This window comes from Dermacentor silvarum, chromosome 6, assembly GCF_013339745.2.
Source record: "Dermacentor silvarum isolate Dsil-2018 chromosome 6, BIME_Dsil_1.4, whole genome shotgun sequence".
NCBI classification, from domain to species: Eukaryota; Metazoa; Arthropoda; class Arachnida; order Ixodida; family Ixodidae; genus Dermacentor; species Dermacentor silvarum.
The window spans coordinates 178,583,221-178,601,953 of record NC_051159.1 but is presented as its reverse complement, the minus strand read 5'-3'; the positions used below and the strand labels follow the sequence as shown (position 1 = coordinate 178,601,953).

General features: G+C 46.3%; 2 protein-coding genes across 3 annotated transcripts in view; both read right to left on the bottom strand.

Annotated features, from left to right (window-relative positions):
• The window catches only part of LOC119456469 (ubiquitin-60S ribosomal protein L40), a 578,246-nt gene that overhangs the window by 328,381 nt on the left and 231,132 nt on the right, over window positions 1-18,733 (bottom strand). The window lies entirely within an intron of this gene.
• The window catches only part of LOC119456462 (homeobox protein engrailed-1-B-like), an 82,776-nt gene that overhangs the window by 6,823 nt on the left and 57,220 nt on the right, over window positions 1-18,733 (bottom strand). Inside the window, exon 2 of one of the 2 annotated variants that reach the window (XM_037718264.2) lies at window positions 8,946-8,981. The exons of the other annotated variant lie outside the window; for it this stretch is intronic. Coding sequence (XP_037574192.2) covers window positions 8,946-8,981 — 36 coding nt within the window. The remainder of the gene's footprint in view (window positions 1-8,945; window positions 8,982-18,733) is intronic. 2 annotated transcript variants of the gene reach the window in all.

Sequence of the window (18,733 nt, the reverse complement as noted above, 5' to 3'; positions counted from 1 at the left end):
CGTTCCATCTGGCATGCGTTAAAAACCCATAGTGATTCGTTGGCCGTGGCATATAGTACATCAACCAGCCAGCCAATAGAGTGTATAGCTGAGCATGTTGATTTGTTGCACCGCTCTCGGCGCTATCAAGGTGCGCCGAGCTACGCGATCAACTGAATCAGCGACAACCGTAAGTCACCGCGTGTATACGCAGAAACACGTATGCACCAGTGCCTTTCAAGGCCTCTCTGATGTATGTAATCGTAGTCTTCACCGTGGGAGGGCGAATTCGTCACAGCGACATGATGAGAGATTGTATCTTTGCCCGTGGTGCATTGGCCACTCAGCGATCGGATAAAGCAGGTGGCGCAACCCCGGTCACGCATGCACTCTCTCGTGAGACATTTTAGGGACCGTCCATTTTGCTATACATCATATAGTATACTTAGGTCACGCTCTGTTGGAAACAACGAACAGAAGACTCCACAATACGCATACGGACGTACAAAAAAGGAAAAGAGAGAGCGAGCGAGAGAGAGAGAAAACAAAACAAAGGCGATAGTAGCAGGACATTCGCTGTGAATTTGAGTTATCAACTTGTCATTGCAATTTATAGTATCACCTCGTGCTCAAGGGCGCGATCATGTATTTTCAATTTATATATTAACGGCGCTGCGCTAATTCCACAGTTAGCGGTATACCCACGTTGGGTACTATATATACTATGTATACGGCTGAGTGGTGCTTTGTGTGATGGTATATAAATCAAAGTACCAACTATACATGAAAAGTCGTAATTGCAATTCGGCGTTTGCAGAAGGCATAAAATCACGGGATTTGAGAAAAGCTGAATATTTTCGCGGCCTATACGAACATGTGCACGCCACGTGGTATATATTCGGATTTCCCGCAGCCTGTACACACGCACGCAAATTATAATAAGAAAAAGAGAAGTGGGTACATAAACATGCATCATATATACACTAAAAGACGCCAGAGCTATATGACCATGCAGTGGTCTCGCACAGGACCGCGGCGTCTTCTGTATATATAACCTTCCTGCTGTGACACAGGTGATAAACCATGGAGTCCCACTGGCTTGACATGTATGCACTTGGCAACTGCATCTGTGGCTGCCACAAATCGACGGGGACGCAATATACAAAGGCGCGTGCGTGCAGAATATGATTCCGGCGCGTTACAGAGCCATATAATATATATACACGATCTAATAAGATTATTACATTCTAAGTCCTCCACTATATAAATGATATAGGTATCCCGAGGTTCATCTGTGAAACATAAACACGTTAATCAGCATTTTCCGTGCGGAGCTATACACCAGGCAGCCAGACGGTCATCTAAGCCAATAATAGCGCGGGGCGACTGCAGCGTTTGCCACTGTGTAGGAGGAAACGACGGTATATATCCTATAGTTGTGTTTACATTGGACAAAAGGAGGAACACGCAACCTCCGTGTATGCGTGACTCGCGTGAAAGCGATGTGCTGCATGAAAATAATTTTATAACATCTGTGCAGTACGTGATCAAAGTGGTCAGTTGAAACATTACATTTTATAATTTAATGGAACTTTCTATCGGATTAATCGGTGCCCATTTGTCACGTCAAAAGTAGCACCCGCAGCTGTTATATATATATATATATATATATATATATATATACGTGTACGGGAGGCCATGCAGAGCCTCGGTGCATGGAGACATTGAACAAAAGTTTCGACTTTTACAAATTCACAGGCGTCGTGCACAGCGCATTCAGACGAAGAAGCGTTTTGCTTTTGAATTCAATTATACGTCTATTTATTACAATTCTCCGCTTCGAAAGAAAAAAAGTAAGGGAAACAGCAACAGTCAATGACCAAGGTGCTGTCTTGTTCTTCCCCTGAGTTATCGCGCACGCAAGTGCGCGATAACTCAGGCTCTACTTTATATATGAGCATTGAGTTCGATTCGTAGGCCGACGGGTTATTCGAGAAGATATCGCAAGCTTGAAAAGGCTTTTATTAAATGCACTCGGTCTGTTGGGCCCGGCCTTAAACTCAACTTTTGCCTTGCGTTCAAAGTAATGAGAAATTAACCGTACAATACCGTTTATTCATCGCGGGACGCTTTGTACGTGTTATCAAACGCTGTAGTGTTGATAACATTAATCTGTAATTGCAGAACACACAAAAAACAAGTCTGTGGTCTTAAAAGTTGCTTTATGATAAATCATACAAAACTACGAGGACTATAACATAAATAATAATAGAATGACGAAGCTTATATATATAAAACGATGAAGTGATTAAGAAGGTATAAAATGCCCAAGTGCGATGCACTTTTCGGATAAAATGAAGCTTTCAATCGCCAAAAGATATTTTTTTAATAATCATGAAAGCATTCACTAGTTTATTCATTTTTAACAGGTTCATTTAACAGGTTATTTGCATCACCTAACGTGCTTCCAAAACTTACACCTCAACTTTTCCGAGACGCAGTTAATAGTGTGCATTTATCTGATTACGTTCAAATGCTTCAATGTGGGAACGTCCTGGAGTTGCGTACGCTTTTATCTCCATGGTCATATATATAAAAAAGTTCGAGTAACCACTGTTTAAGAAAGAGTGGTCGCGCGCTCCTACATTATTTCCTTCTGATTCCATCCCAGTATCATTATCTTAGCTTGTAGTGGAGCGCTCGAACTCTCGGCAGCTGCTCCGTCGCCCGCTCCTTCCTCGACTCTTTCAAAATGCGGACACAGACACCGCGGAGCAATAACACGCTTAACCCTCTTTTGAAGCGCCCCTGCAAACAAGGCGTAGTCAAATTCAATCCAGCGAGAGCCACGATGTGTGAGGCCGATGGAATTACAAATGCGGCTCTTCGCACGCTTTTATTTTGCGCTTACACGAGAAGCACGAGAGGGGAGCGAAGGCGCCAGCTGTCGGCACGACGGCCCGCACCGCTCGCCACCTCGGGGTGTCGTCCGCCGACACCCCCTCTCCACATCAATGCCGGGGAAGGCGGAACCCTGTTTGGGCTACGCCTACCATGTGGCGATAGCCAATGGGGCGCGAGGAGTTGGCACGGCGCTTCGGGCTGGGGGCGTGTCCCAATTCAGATGCCCTCCGGCGGCGAAGTTTTTTGACAGGACTTCCGAACTGCAGGGATCTCTCTCTCCTCCTCTGTGCGTCTGCTTTCAGCTGCTCTCGTAAATATCGCCCTGAACGAGAAGGGGGGAAAAAAATGCCTCGGCCGACGCGTCCGCGACGGCCATTTCACAGGGCTTCCTGAAGGGCTTCTTCTTTCGGCTGCCGCCTGCGCCTTGTATTTAGGCGACACATCGGCTGTTTGCCAAGTGAAGCTACACACTGTCATCTTCTCTCCTTCCCTGCACTTTGTCCTGTTGATTTTTTTTTTTCTTTTTTTTGTGCTCTCTCGCTCTCTCTCAGCAGATTCGACAGGTAACGACTTCTGCAAATTCGGCATCTTGGCGACTGCAAGCGAGGCGGGCAGTTGATCTTGCCCGGTACGCCGAATTTAGGAAGTCGCCGCGAATTGCTCTTTTAAAATAACTGGCGCGGAGAGCGGCTTCGCGGTCGCGTGCTCAGAGCCTCCGGCCGGCTGTTTGCAGATAAGGGCGCACAGTTTTCCCCGAAAGTGAGACTGACGTCATTCCACGGTTGTTATCGGTTAAAGAATCGCCTTCTGCCACTGCCGGTATTTGTCGCCAACGGTTGCCGGCTTCAGAGAAAGACGTCTCAATTCGTGACACACGCCTCGCGTTCGCAATGTTCCTGGCATGCATACATGGTCGCTGAAAGCGCATATACTATAGGCCGAGACGAAAGCGGATTTTCGTGGTCTGCTTGTTCTTTTTCTATTGTCTGCGTGGTTAGTACAGTTCATTAAGAAAGTTCCAGGCACATTTATGTACGGGCGCTGCCATAATTTTGACTAGGCAGCGCTATGTATTTGCTCGCGTCAGGGTAGTAGATGGCGAGAGCAATATTTCTCTTTAAAGCTTTTTCTTTTTTAATGTATACGATGTACACAGCGCGAGCCATACTGCATGTATGCTAAGTGCGGACTCAGCTTCAATCACGCTCACAGTTAGACAAATTTCGAAATGAATGGCACTGGTTTTCGTCACTGCAAGCAATGTTGCCTTGACTTCATCAAATTTCTTTTTGTTTCAGTAAATGTCTTTGGTCTTTTTGGAGGTCTTTTCCTCGCGTTTGTGTTCTTAATTCACCGCTCTTTCAAAAAAGATTTGTAACATTTTCTTCAATGCGCGTTCAAGGCGATTGCATGTGTGTATATATAGAAAGATAACGTGCTAGGAATTCGTTGCTCTCTTTTTAGCGAATCTTATAGTTATCTTTCCCACTGCGATATAGTACATATAGCCACCAGTAAAGCCAACGCAAAGATGAGAAAACCAGGTTGCCTAAAATACGTCTACAATGCTCTGAGATATGACATCGAAGACATAGTTAACGACGTATATAAACGGATTAAAAACTAATTATACCGCTCACACGCACTCCGCGTTAGATTTTTTTTTTTTTTTGCGATAAAGATTTGCCGTTAAGGCATAATTCTTGATGTGCATATGTGTATTATATGTGTGCTGTGAGGCCTGTGTTGTGTATGAATTGAAGCAGTGTTTTGTGGAATCTGTTATCATGTATCCAGCGGTCATAGCTGGTTGTCACACTGTAGCGGAGGCCGGCTTGCAGTAGGAGACGCGAGCGTTCCGATTGTAAACCAGTACATGTCCATATTAGATGGTATGCATCTGCTTCCATCACAGGGACGGAGCAGTATGGACACGTAGCACCCAGTGGTAAATGCGACCAGTTCCACCTTGAGATCACAGCCGGTGTAAGGGCCACCCCGGCCCGAAGCCTCCTAAGCACAACTTCCTCCGCCCTAGTAAGGTGAAGGGGGAGGGAGCAGACACACGGGGGGATACGAGCTTTTGATTTAGAGCATTTTTTTTTTTGCATCATGGGGAGAACAAACGGCTATTAAAAAAGAACATCACGTTTGAAGACGTGGGAATATAATATATAACGAGAGTCGCTATATTTGTATAGTTTAGTTCTACGTGGTTTAGCGTGCAGCTGCAAGCTTCCTTGCGCAGATGCGTGTTTATGTGTACTTTATTTGATTAACCTGGACGTACACTGTCGTATATACAAGAGAACAAGAAACATTTCTCAAAGTGCAGTCGGAGTCATGTATATATACCGAGCGAAGAGTCACTCGGACACTGATGACACATCGTCGCCGTCGTTGCTCACACGTAAGTTCCAGTTAATCTACACTCCAAGACCGCATAAGCTCTCGCTGAAACGCTAAGCGCGCCACAGGAAGCGCCTCCCTGGAGGTGGGGGGCTGTAGTAAACGCATCGAGTCACTATACTGCCCATCGTCCAACGCGTTTCTTTTTTCCTTCTCCGTTTCGCTCAAGCGCAAAATCGCCTTGAAGGCGATCGACGATTCTCGTTCCCGACCATTCGGCACATCGTCCGTCCTTGTCACGGCTCATCCGAAATACGTCTTCGTGAGCTCTCACTCTGACTCAAGGGAAAAAAGAAACGGCTCAGCATGAGCGATATGTCAAAAGAAAGCGGCATGCTGAAATATATATATATATATATATATATATTTTTCACAGCAAAAGGGCTATATATGCACAAAGTCAGGATACAACGTGGTTATCACAAGCAAACAACTAAATGTAATAGGAACATCATTCAGTGATCATTGTCGCTAAAGCATATATAGCAAACAAGGTTAACAAAGCACCACTCAAAAATCATTATAGCACGGTGTACCATCTATATATGATCGAAAATGAAGATCTCTAAAAAACTAAAATTAAATTCTCGGGTTTCAGCATGCCAGAACCACGATATCAGCATGAGGCAATCCATAGTGGGGGACTCTGGATTAATTTTGACTGTCTCGAGTTCTTTAACGCGCACCCACTGCAGGGTATACACTGGCGTTTTTGCATTTCGCCCCCATCGAAATGCGGCCGCCGTGGCCGAGATTTGATCCCTCGGCCTTAATTAGCAGCTCAACACCAAAGCTAGTACGCCACCTGGCGGGTAAGGAAGATCGCTGCGCAGACATACCAGCGTACAACTAACCTGTTCGTGTTAAAGCAGACGGGTGCAAAAAAAATAAGAATAAAAAGATTGCATGCATGGCAGCATGCATGTACGTCAACTGCATGGTGTTCAGCGCATGTGGCATATAGGCGGCGCTGTCGTGTGAGCCAATCGTGGACCGTCGCTTGTGAGCTCATTTATCACGCTAACGAAGCACGTGAGAGGTATTGCTCGAGCTACTGCACGTCGTGAAACAGAGGAAGCCCTTCGACGTCTAGATACAAAAGCATGCATGCACTATAACACTGGTGTGGCATGCAGTATACTCGTATACATGTATACCTATATAGTGTCAGATATTACAGACGAATATCGCCCGTTCACCACTGTATACATGTGCTGCCTTTAACAATATTGCTGTGACCGAACGCTCTCAAACATGCGTCAAGCAAAACGGATGGCACATCTTGATGGACACCTCCGCAAGTGAAATGCTATATGCACATATGCATGCATGCTTAAGGGAGTTAACTCGAAGTGTTCATCATCCTGTGTGTTTTGAGGAGGGACCCATGACCAAGGGCTAACGTCCTTTTCTATATAGCTCTCTTCTTTTTTCTTTATAACCCATAGCTCCCCTTCCCCAAATAAGCTAATATAGAGGAATCGTTACACACACACACACACACACACACACACACACACACACACACACACACACCGCACACCACACACACACACACACACACACGCACACGCACACGCACACACACACGCACACACACACACACGCACACGCACGCACACACACACACACACACACACACACACACACACACACACACACACACACACACACACACACACACACACACACACACACACACATTTTCTCTCGCTCTCTCTCTCTCTCTCTCTCTCTGTGGGAAGCCACGGCTGCTGCAGCGAACACCCTTGCGGATTCGGCCGTTGATCAGCTGACGACAGCTTGTTGCGCGGTTTCAGAGAAACACTGCACGCCGTCCATGCGCTCCGAATACGTCGTGAAGAGGATCTGCTCGAGTCCAATCTGTCAGTCCGTCGACCGCGTCGGTGCGATGAAACGACGCCGAAGGTCTGTGCGTTATAAATTCAGCCACGCCGCGGCAAGCCGTCACCTCTGTCGCCACCTCGGCGTGCATGCGCTACAGTTGCTTGGCGGCGCCTGCGTGACCTTAGACGCGCATGATCCACTTCGTGACGGGTGGCTCCATCAGCCCCGTTTCGAGAGGCGTTCGCGCGCACTGTTTCTGCAGGGGCGGCTGCATCTCACGTGCACCGCGTGCCCGGTCAGCTCGAAGGGCTGAAAGATTATACGTGCGTTTATACCACTCAGACGGTAAAGCGCTGACACTGCATCTTGTTTCACGCTACAGTTCTCATCTCACCCTGTATAGCTGTCAATTTGCTTCTCAGGCATTTTACTGCACATATATATTGTAGAGTTCGGTAAAACGTTTTACCTTTAATTTCAATTAAATGTATGCGTGTCAGGCGTTCTGATTCGCGAGTTTAGATGTTGCGCATGCAATGTGCACGTTTTAACGTGGTGCATGCGAACTATGCGCATTGCAATGTTTGTTTACCTATATATATTTATTATTTCTCGAAGCAAACATATGTGTTGCTATTTCTTGTATGACTCGTATATATGCTGGGATATACAGCCGAAAAGGAGTAGCCGGCATCACCTGTGACGTATACGTATATGTTGCTATTTCTTGCACGACTCGTATGCTGGGATAATACAACTGAAAAGGAGTAGCAGGCATCACCCATGACGTCATGAGTGATGCCGGCTACTCCTTTTCTGTTATATATATATCCAAGCATATACGAGTCGTACAAGAAATAGCAACATATACGTTTGATTTGAGAAATTTGAGAAATAATAAATATATAAGGCAAACAAAAGTTCGTAGTTCTTCTGTTGCACGACATGTAATTTAAAAAATTGAAAAAGGCGGGTTCACCTCTTTCAGTAATGCAAATGTAAAGAAACTAGCAACTTGCATTGCTGACATATAACGTTAACGACGACTTTATGGTAAGCAGTATCGCGCGAGTTTCATTCCCAGCCGGCGGCGGCCATGTTGCCGGGGAGGCGAAACGTATACGAGATATATACACTGAGATATCGGTGCATGCTGAAAAACACGCGGCGCTCAAAATTAATCCGGAGTCTTCTGTTCTGCAGCCTTCCCTATATATATATATATATATATATATATATATATATATATTGCACATGGTATACAACAACTTGCCTATATAGGTCAAGGCTCAAAAGCCATCGATTATCATGGTGTTTGCTAAACCTACAGGGAAGAATTACAGTGCATGCAATTTTTTTTTTTTTTTTTTTGCCGTAACCGTTTCAATAAATGCGGGCAGTTGAATTATTCTGCGGCGGAAAGCCTATAATCGACGTCCCAATGATTTTCTTCCCAAAGGCTGAGCAAACATAATGCTGCTTAGCTTAGAAGATCTGATGATAACCGGCGCATTCAGCACGACGTCGTCGATGGACGATTACTGTGCACACCATGAGGCAAAACAGTCATCGCGTGACAGTATAACGAGAAAAATTTTGACTTTCAGAACCGGCACGCGACTATTCTTTCTTTCTCAAACCGTAACAGCGAAATTTTCTAATATCCTATAATGTATAGATCAGGACTCGAGAGAAAGAATTTCTCTGCTGGTGCAGACCGGATACCTATATCTGCGCTCGCCAGCTACACGCTGTACACGCGTATATACGCATATAGATGTATGTGCCAATTGTAGTCCTCATACCTTTCTGGTTGGACGTGGAGGCCTCTGTACGGACCACTAGAACAGAGGAACGGCACGTCTCAGCACAAGTGCTCAGCTCACGCAACACCTCACACCATAACGCATGCACATTTGCTTCTTACACGTATATACTGCACCTATATCATCTTCAATATTTCATGACATTATATTGATTTGCAATAGACGATGCATATCTATACTCAATAAATTTATCTATGCTAACGGAAAGTGCCAATAAGCACTGTCAGCTGCTTTTCATTGTTGCGCATGCGCTGTAGTGTTACACGTGCTTGCTTGCACTGGCTGGCTAACTCAGCGTGACTTCTGCTTCGCGCGTGCTGGATGCGCGGTTCTGGTTCATGCGTGACTCGTTCCACGAGCGTAACAAAATTCAAAACAAAGTTCACGTATGACACGAGACGAAAGAAAAAGGAAAACAGTGAGCGCGGTGACAGCGTTTACACAAGAGCGAGAACAAATATATACGCGTTTATTTAATTATTATCCCGTCGGCGTACAGCGTTCGAAAGTCATCGGAGTTTCTATCAAGATTGTGTTCTCCGGAAGTGTTCGAGCAGGTCAGGTTTCAACGAACATCAGTGCTGTTTATTGGTGGACTAGGATGAAAATACGGTGTCCTCTTGCAGATGTTCAATTCCTGTTAGTTCCTGCGCTTCACTGCACAGAGAAGTTCAGAAGAGCTTTTGGGGGTCTGCATGTATAAGGCTGAATTAATCACCGGAAAGTATAACCAACATGTCTTCACCTCAGTCAAGGCACTTCTACTCCCTGCAGAACGGAATATAAATGCTCCTCCGTCGACTCGTAAATGGGATTGAAACAATGAAGAATGATCAGGTCTTATGTTCAACTCGGTGAAGGCTTCCGCCTATACAGAGTTAAACTAGAGTCTATTCAGTTTTTATGTAATTAAGCTCGCCTGTGTCTCTGTCTCATTTAATGCGTAGTTTAGCGTACAAGAGCCATCTGGTTCAGTATCGCCCAGTACGGGGCTTCTTGCAACAAAAAAAAAAAAAAAAAGAATACAAATTAAAAGAAAAGCGAAGTGGGGGGGGGGGGGGGGGGGTATTCTGTTATAGATTCCTTTAACAGTGTACCCAGAGTCAGATCGAGGCTTTGTGGTAGCGCATGGATCACATTGTGGCCAGATACGACACGCATATATTTACAACATGCTCGTACAACGCGTAAAACCATTCGAGTATATATTTGCACTATGTAGCGCATGTTATAATTATTAAAAATAGTCCTTTCCTGACTTGTTTAGGCATGTGTCCACAGTTAGGTGCAGTTATAATATTATTATTGGGGTACAAGCACCGTTGCCACTGACATGTGGTGGCTTCAAGACAATGTGAAAAAACCTGCCGAGGGCTTTCGGTGATGCACGGTTTGGTCATAGTGGGCTTAATTTTCTTTGTATCGCCTCAACGCTTGCTTTTGAAATGATGGTGATTTTAGCAAGATGCCTCAGAAGAAATCATTTTCTAAGGGACATAATAGAGAAATGGCAGAAAGTGATTAGCTCGCGGATAATGGGCACCGGAAAAGTATAGACAATTTGCGTGTGTCCGCATCGGATTCTGCAGCTGTATTTGTAAGCTGCGCTCTTGCAATATCAACTGAGGTCACTCTTACCGTATACAAGCGGAGCCGGCTTGGCAAGCCAACGCGAGAAGGAAAGACGGCTGGCGACATCCACATTGAAGGCCCCGCACCAGCCCTCTGTGACGTCATGAATTGAATTGTTTATCACTTAAAAAGAAGGACATTGCGCTCTAAATTTGGAACCAGAGGCTCAACCTATAGCAAGATTTGGGCACTTGTCATGCACTAAGGTCACCCAAATATGTGAAAATGTCTTGAAATCCGTGACGTGACTCGGACGTATATGCTGCGGTTTCGGCACAAAATTCAAGGAAAGGAGGTTTGACGTTCGTTTTCTTTGCTATTAGTGAACTTTTGCCGGTCAAAAGCTCCCAGGGCCTTTGTCCTGAGCCTTCGGCTCCTGTGTCTTTGTCAAGGTGCTGATTGCAGCTTTTAGCCCAGAAGTCTATCCAGATGTTTCTGGTAAAAAAAAAAAAAAGAAAGAAAGAAAAAAGAAAAAAAATTGAGTTGATTTGAAACGGAGCTTGAAAAGAAAAGTTTACCCGTGTAAATTATTTCTATTTCATTCTTTAGAGTACTTTTATAAAGTAGTGCCAGTGTTACACAAACTTTATGGAAAACCAGTTATAAAGAAAATCATCACTGCTTAGGACATACCATACTACAGCAAGATGTATACGGTATACTTATCTCAAAATAATTTTCCAGCACAAGACAAATACAACAGAGAAACACACACGCGCAGCTGCGATGACTCGCAACTGAATCAACTGAACATTCATGGCGCAACGCGCGTACACCAACGGGAAATGCAAATGTACGACAGGGACATACTTAAAAAAAAAAGAAAGAAAAGAAATGAGAAAAAAAAAAGAAAAACAAAACAAAAAAGCACGATATGCAAGGCGACCTGTTTAGCACATCTGAGTGTTTGTGAAAACTTCTATACGCTTATCGCTCCAGGAGACTGAAAAATGGCTGATGCACTGCGCTCTGTTCCTGTTTGTGATAGGCCTCTAAAAATTACTATTTTGTTTATGTCGCATTAATTTAGACAGGCAAACTTTTTCTCTTTTTTTTGTGCTTCTGACCGGAAAACTCACGGAAATTTATTTGAAGATGTCACCACTAACTAGCCCGACTTTCAGTTCTCACGGTATATATATTCAAGCTGTTTTCATCGTTGACAGGTATAAGGGCGAGGGAGGGGTAAGTGGTATCACGCATATAAAGCTTTTACACATCAGCATATACACTCTACAAGCGGGCCTTTTTGCAATGCAAGGCTTTGTTGCGTTTTGCGGAGAAACGTGCTTCTGGAGCTTCACATATATTGCTGTCTTGCACTGACACACAGGCGATAGGTCACGCGCGATCTTTTTTGAGTTAGACGTGACGCAGAAGGAAAACGATAAGCTGGGGGAGTGCGACTACGACGTCACTGAATAGTTACACCGCATGTTACAAGAATGCTTCGTCCGCTCGTATACCAAATTAGTATCGAAGGTGAAATTAGGTATATGCTGCCGACCTCTCTTCAGCCGCCATGTTGCCTCAGTGGATATATAGCGTTCTGCTGCTGAACGCAAAGTCGCGGGCTCGATTCTTGGCCGCGACGGCCACACTGTATACGGACGCGCCAGAATGCGAATACTCTCGTTTAGGCTGACGTTTTAAAGAACGCCAGGTAGTTAAAATGAACACGGAGACCCTCCTCCCATGTTGTGCGGGGTCCCTTGTAGTGAATTCTGCAGCGTTAGGAGGTAAAGCCTGCACCGCGGTCAATCACCGAGACATTCTCCGCAAGTTCCTATTTTCAAACATGGATCTTTTGCTGAAAATAACAGCTTCCAGTGTGTTTAAGTCGAGTTTTAACATTTCCTGTCGTGTTTTCCTTTTCGCTTGACCTCATACAGCTTTGATTGTGGCTCCTGATGTATATAGTTGTAAGGGAACCTGCTTCCTACGAGCTGCATACATTTTGTGTTATTTTGACACATTTCGGGCTATTAAGACTATATTCTCCCCTGCAAAGAGAAACAGGAAACAGGCTATGACTGCTTTCATCTTCAGAGAGGCGCATCAAAGCGTGAACTGTATGAAGCAACGGGAGAATATAAAAATATTGCAAAGCACATATGCTCGGCAGGCTCCCCTCAACGTCATTATTCAATATAACATCTTGCGCTTGCTCGCAGACCTGAGAAAGTTGCCGGCCACTCCTTTAGCGCAAAATGTATTCGCGCCCAAGCTGGTTTCGAAACCACACATACACGCGTATGCAAGTCTTTTTCGGTATTGCCGTCCTTGTGACGACAGGCTGCTGCTGTCTGCTCAAGCTAAAACGCGCCCGCTGAGCGGTGACACTTGGCGACATGCCATCTGAGAACAAACGTTGTCGCAGGGCGTCGGCTTGAGTTGTGCTTTCCTTTTCTGCAGTGTGTTCTTCTTCCGACCAATTATGCCATAATTTACGCCGCTCAAGAATATACTGTTATACAAGCAGATAAACTGATTGCAGGAGGGTATTCCTCGTCGGTACTACATGGAACGAGCATGAGCCGAATAGAGCTGCAAAATTGCCAGATGGAAACTATGTATATACCGCAACGGGAACAGATAGCGTTGATCTGATCGAAGAACGCCGACTTCGTCTTAACGATGAAGACTGACCGGGCCATGGTCGCCTTGAGAACCGCTCACAAAGACACGAGCAACCGAGGCCCCCGTGTATAAGGGGCACCCGCCCGTGTCTCTAATGCCCAAAGCTATCGAGCTTTATTTATTTCCATTTTTAATAAGGACGTTACAAATCAAATATGATCGCCGCGCAAATGCGCGAAACACCGGAAGGAGCTTGCCATAACATACACGATATTTTGTAGAGCAAACAGAGGTGCAGATCATATACTGATGTATACTATATAGAAAGAGAGAAGCAAAAGACGACGGAAAATATAGGCATGCAATGTAAACAAATCGCGGCGTCTATTAGTTCACGGAACGCTTGATTCCTGTGATTGACTCATGAAGTTTAGAGGCCACTAAATTAAGAGAAAGAATGAAACTGTTTAAACTGATGAAGTTTTGTTTCAGTACACTATACAGCTTACCTAATTCCGCATGTAATAGGTTAAATTTCAGAGAAGAAAATGAATGTCAAGATTCTGTTTCTTTTTTCTTTTAATGTATAGAATTGAGGTTTCAATGCCTCTGACTGCGCGTCCACGCTTGCCAGCGCAACACGAGTGGTTTTCCCACCGTCGACGTAACCCACCGTACCCCTGCGCTTCTTCGTTGAACTTGAGCGCTAAAATAAAACTTGACACCTAAAGCTATATCGGTAGACCGTGGCGCTAGGCAGCAGCTATAGGGATGACACCTAAAGCTATATCGGTAGACCGTGGCGCTAGGCAGCAGCTATAGGGAACATGTGAAGGGGACCGCTGGCAGGCTCGACAGCTTCGTTATCCCAAAGCCGTCCGAAACTTCATCAGATGGATCCAATACCGCAAGCTCTGATGCTTGTCGGGCATATATATGTGCGCGCTGCAGGGTGAATTTAGAAAGAACTGCTTCAAACAGTTAGGTTTTTTGCGCGTCGTGTGTTCCTGGGTCATGGCTGCACGTGTTTGGAAGACACACGGTTACATAGCACGGAAATTAAGCGTCGATATATAAGGCATGCAAATCTTCGCGATCCCGCGCGCAGCAGCACCATTATGTGTTGCATATATATATATTTCTGTCTGGTGATGGGGCTTCTCTGTGGTGCAACGTTCCGCGTTAGCCACATTAAAGCACTTAGCACCGTTACGTAAAAACGCTTGATGATGGATTCGTTTTTATGCCCTTCACTTGGCATACACATGCATGGCCTGCTGCACAGTGAACTTCGAGGTCTCAATTACAGGTCAAAAGTTGGGTGTCGCCAATTACTCGTAATTAGTTATGTAATACCTTGGCTCGAAGTCAAGATTCGTTACGTCATACTGGGTTAAGCTTTCGCTTCTGGGTCATATAGTAGACAAGCCATTACAAGTCACGGGATCGTATTTATATATAGTTTATTTTGAGTGGTTCTCCGGCCACCGTCTTGTTAAACGCGAGGGTCGACAACTCAATCTCGCCGTTCTCCTGCAGCCGCATGAAGTCGATCGCAGGGGCCGCACATTTACGCCGCCGCACAGCGGCACTTGGGAGTTTGAACGGCCTTCATTTTCTTTCTGCGTGGGAGCGTGTCTGTGTGTATATATTTGCATGGCGAGTCTATAACTTGCTGCATAAAAGTGCAGCTCGCTCGTTTGCTCGATTCTCCGGCCCGATAACCTCCCGGAGACCTGGTGACGGGGGTCTTGTCGTCGGGCCGGGCTCGAAGGCCGCCCGCACTTACCGGCTCAATTTGCCGCTAAGAGCCAAGTGCTATTACAGCGACGGAGCCACGCAGTTATGGCGAGAGAAGGAAGCAAGTCGGCGATTGAACCAGCGAATTCCCGTTGCTGTCGCACGTTGAAAGCGTCGCTCCCGTGCTTATCAGCAACAGTAAAAGCATGGGTGACAGGCTTGACCCCATCTCCGATATAAGAGTTCCAGCTCTATAGAGCTGCAACTAGTCCGGCTACTATGCGTGCTCATGAAAGTCAAAACAGAAGTTGGGAAAATCTCAGGAAATAAAAGAAGATATAGAGGCCTATATATAGGAAGGAGAAGATTCTCACGCGCGCATCTCGAGCATTGGGCGCGCCCTTGCGGATTCGAATGGCGCTCGGCTGGGCTACCTGAACTTTATGGCCTCATAAAGCCGAAGGTAGGCGCCGGTGGTATAGATCAGGTGACATATATGGACACAAGAGGACTCGTGGTTCGTAAAGCAAACGGCTAAAGTATATCGGAATGCAAGGCGCGCCACTCTGCGATGCAGAGTCGCAGTTGTGAATGCTTGTGCAAGGACTCCAAGTATTCATCGCCTCGCGTTCCCAGGAATGCGAGGAACTGAATCGAATAATGACGGCGCCAAATTAAATGCGGATCAACTAATAAAAAACAACTTCTAGATCGTCTTCAAATTCCGTGCAAACATTCCGAATACTTTTAAATTGGCGAGTGGACTTTGTATTTGTTGTAAGTAGCTTGCAATCTTATTGATTTTTAAAAACGCCACCCATCAAGTATGCCTATTTAGCGCTGAATATTCGAATGATTTTAGAAAAAAGCAATATAATTTTCTAATAAAAGCTACGAATAATTACCACATTAGATGGCACTATTCGAAGATTCTTGATAATCTCATACCTCTACATTTACATTGCTTAGGAATGTGCTATCATGGAGATATATAGGAAACGTGAAAGGATGTGATTATATGGGCCCGCGTATATATAGCCAATGAGCGCGTTTCAATTAATTAAGGCGCGGGCGTTGCTTTTCAGGCCATTACTGTATATACAATGGAGGGATAGATATATATTTGTTGAAATAAAGATGGCTCCTTAGCCTGTTTTGGGGAAATTAGTTGAGGTGAGGAGAATAATCTTGGCCGCTATATAGCGCTGGGCCATGGTCTATACACATTCTGCGTACGACTCCAAGCAGGCGAACACGCGTGCCCCCGGTTGCGAGCCGCTGGTCGGATACAACTCTCGTAGTATTTGATAGGTAGAATGCACATAAATATATCTAGTAGAGCCATACACTTTGGCGGAAGGTTCTATGTTTGGACATTGCGTTCGAAAGATTAACGCTGCTGGTTCCGTGAGATGAAATTCTCAGCGCACGGCGTATTGATTTATGCAAAGCAGGTAATATTAAGAACTTGCCGCAAGCTTTGATACGCTTAAGAGTTCAAAATTATCAAGCTAACGTGTATTAATGATACTGTTATGGTAATGCGTGGCTTTCTGTACTTATCTCTGCCGTCCTCTCCGTCCGCTTTCCCTTTATACGAAGTGGTATAATAAACCCACAGAGGCTCCTCCGGCTGATTTATCCGCCTTTCTTTCAGTAATGATGTCTCTCTGTGTTAAGTTGTTTGTTTGTTTGCTTGCTAGCAGTGTGTATTCCCCGGCAGTGTACGTAATGTGGTAAAGGACAGGCTGAAAAACATCTGTCGACTGAAAAAAAAAAAATAATAATAATGTTTCGTCTGCACCACCTGAATAAAAGCATGCCTGCTGATATTGCTGCCTGCTGACGATTGTTTGTTCTGTGCGGCAGATGGCTTTGTATGTGTGTCATTTTTGTTTGTTCGGCGCGAATCCATTTTCTGGCACTGTTATAGCTTGCTTACATGCCAGTAATAATAATAATAATAATAATAATAATAATAATAATAATAATAATAATAATAATAATAATAATAATAAAGACCTGGACGGGAACGAATAGGACTGGGCACAATGCCGATCGACAGCATGCTCTTATTGTATAGCATAAATAAATAAATGCGCCATGCCGGCATAGCAAGCGCCATAGAGGGCGCGCAAATCGTCATAACGTCATGTGTACAAGTTAGTCGGCATTGCGTTCCGTGTCCTTGTCCCCTGACGTCTCGTGACTCTCGTTCGTGCCGAAGCGAGTTCCATCAAGCTCGTCTTTTGTCCGGAATCACTCTCTTCGTTCCGGTCGGCGCTCGCGGTTCGGAGCTGCTTTTGTTCCGTCTCATCAGCGGAGTTTACACAGCGCAGCAGCATGTCGCATGCAGAGGGAGGGACGGGAGGCCGAGCGCGGCGACGTTTCGTCGTGGTCGCGCGGACCCCGCTCGGGGATGCGCGCGGCGGTCGGCTGAGCGATGTCCCCGCGCGCCTCCCGCGGCGGAAATCTCGTTCCAATTCCGGAGGCCGGCGCGGCGCATTACAACCAAGCGGCCACGATAAATAGCTGTCTCTTTTTACGGCCTTCGCCGGGACTCGGCCGTGCGACGTCGGGACCGGCGGCCGGACCACCCAGGTCGCTGCCGCGGCCGCCGAGGCCGGTTTCCGCGCCAGCGCTCCCGCCGGCGCGGCTGCTGCTGCTGTTGCTGCTGCTGCATGCTCTTGCACGGCCGCCACCGAAGACGCGATGTGCACTGCGCGCGTGAGCACGCAGTGTCTCGTTAGATCGGTGCAGTACTGCAGAAACTATAGCTTGGGCGATAATCGGCCGGCGCCCGGACTTTCCGATATCGCGATTGACCAGTATCTTTATAAGCATTGGTGAGTCGCGACCTTTGATTCATCAAAGGTCAAAAACACGGAACGCTTTTTTTAGGTGTCGAGCAGGCGTCGTGTCCACCGGCGTCGCCATTGGTCCGGCTACTCATTGGAACCTGAAATGAGGACTCTTCGTACGGCTATTACTTCTTTCCAGGATAACATTGGAAGAAGGCGGTCTGTCAAAAAGTAGACTCGTTGGCCAGCTGTGCGTCGATGCAGTGACATGCGGCGCAGTGCTCAGCATAGAGGCGTCTTTATGTGCGTTTAAGTCGGCATATTCAGCCCCGCGGAGTAGACGACGACGCCGCCTCAGCAGCACTGCACTGTTCTTGTGCAGAGACGGCCGCCCGCTCTCAATTAGCCGCGCACTTCCTCCCGCGCGAGGGCACCACCACCGCCAACCACCTCGGATTACGCGCGCCACTCCGTCAATGGACGTACGCCCCCCGCACACGCGTGGGCATTACGCAGACCACCGCATGCATGCTCAGCCGACGCCGGCGGACTTCTTAGCGCCTTGTCCTGGTCCGTGTCGGCTTAATTTGGCCCCGCGATGATTGCTGTTCTTGCATCGCCGACGACCGCGCCGAAGAGCCTGTATAGCCGCGCGTATCCGTCCGCTGCGCCGCAGTAATGACGTAATCGACGGGGTGAATCTGTGTCCCACCGGAAGTGAAATTTGCCGCCGCTCCACCGCGCAAGACGACACCTGTTCCCCGCTCCTCTCTCGCATTTCTTTCTTTTCTCTCTTAAAATCCTCTTTGTTTCACCGACTCGGCATTCCACCTCCTCGGCGCCAGAACTGGATAGCTCCCAAAATTGAGGCTTGCGCCTAATTTCCCCGCAGAATCTTTTTGTCTGGCGGCGGCACGGCGTAATTAACAAATTTAACTCTACCGAAAGGCTTACACCCCGCTCACAGAGGAGAAGCAGCGGAGTGTTGAACGGTTAGTGTTGCGCCAGCCCTCT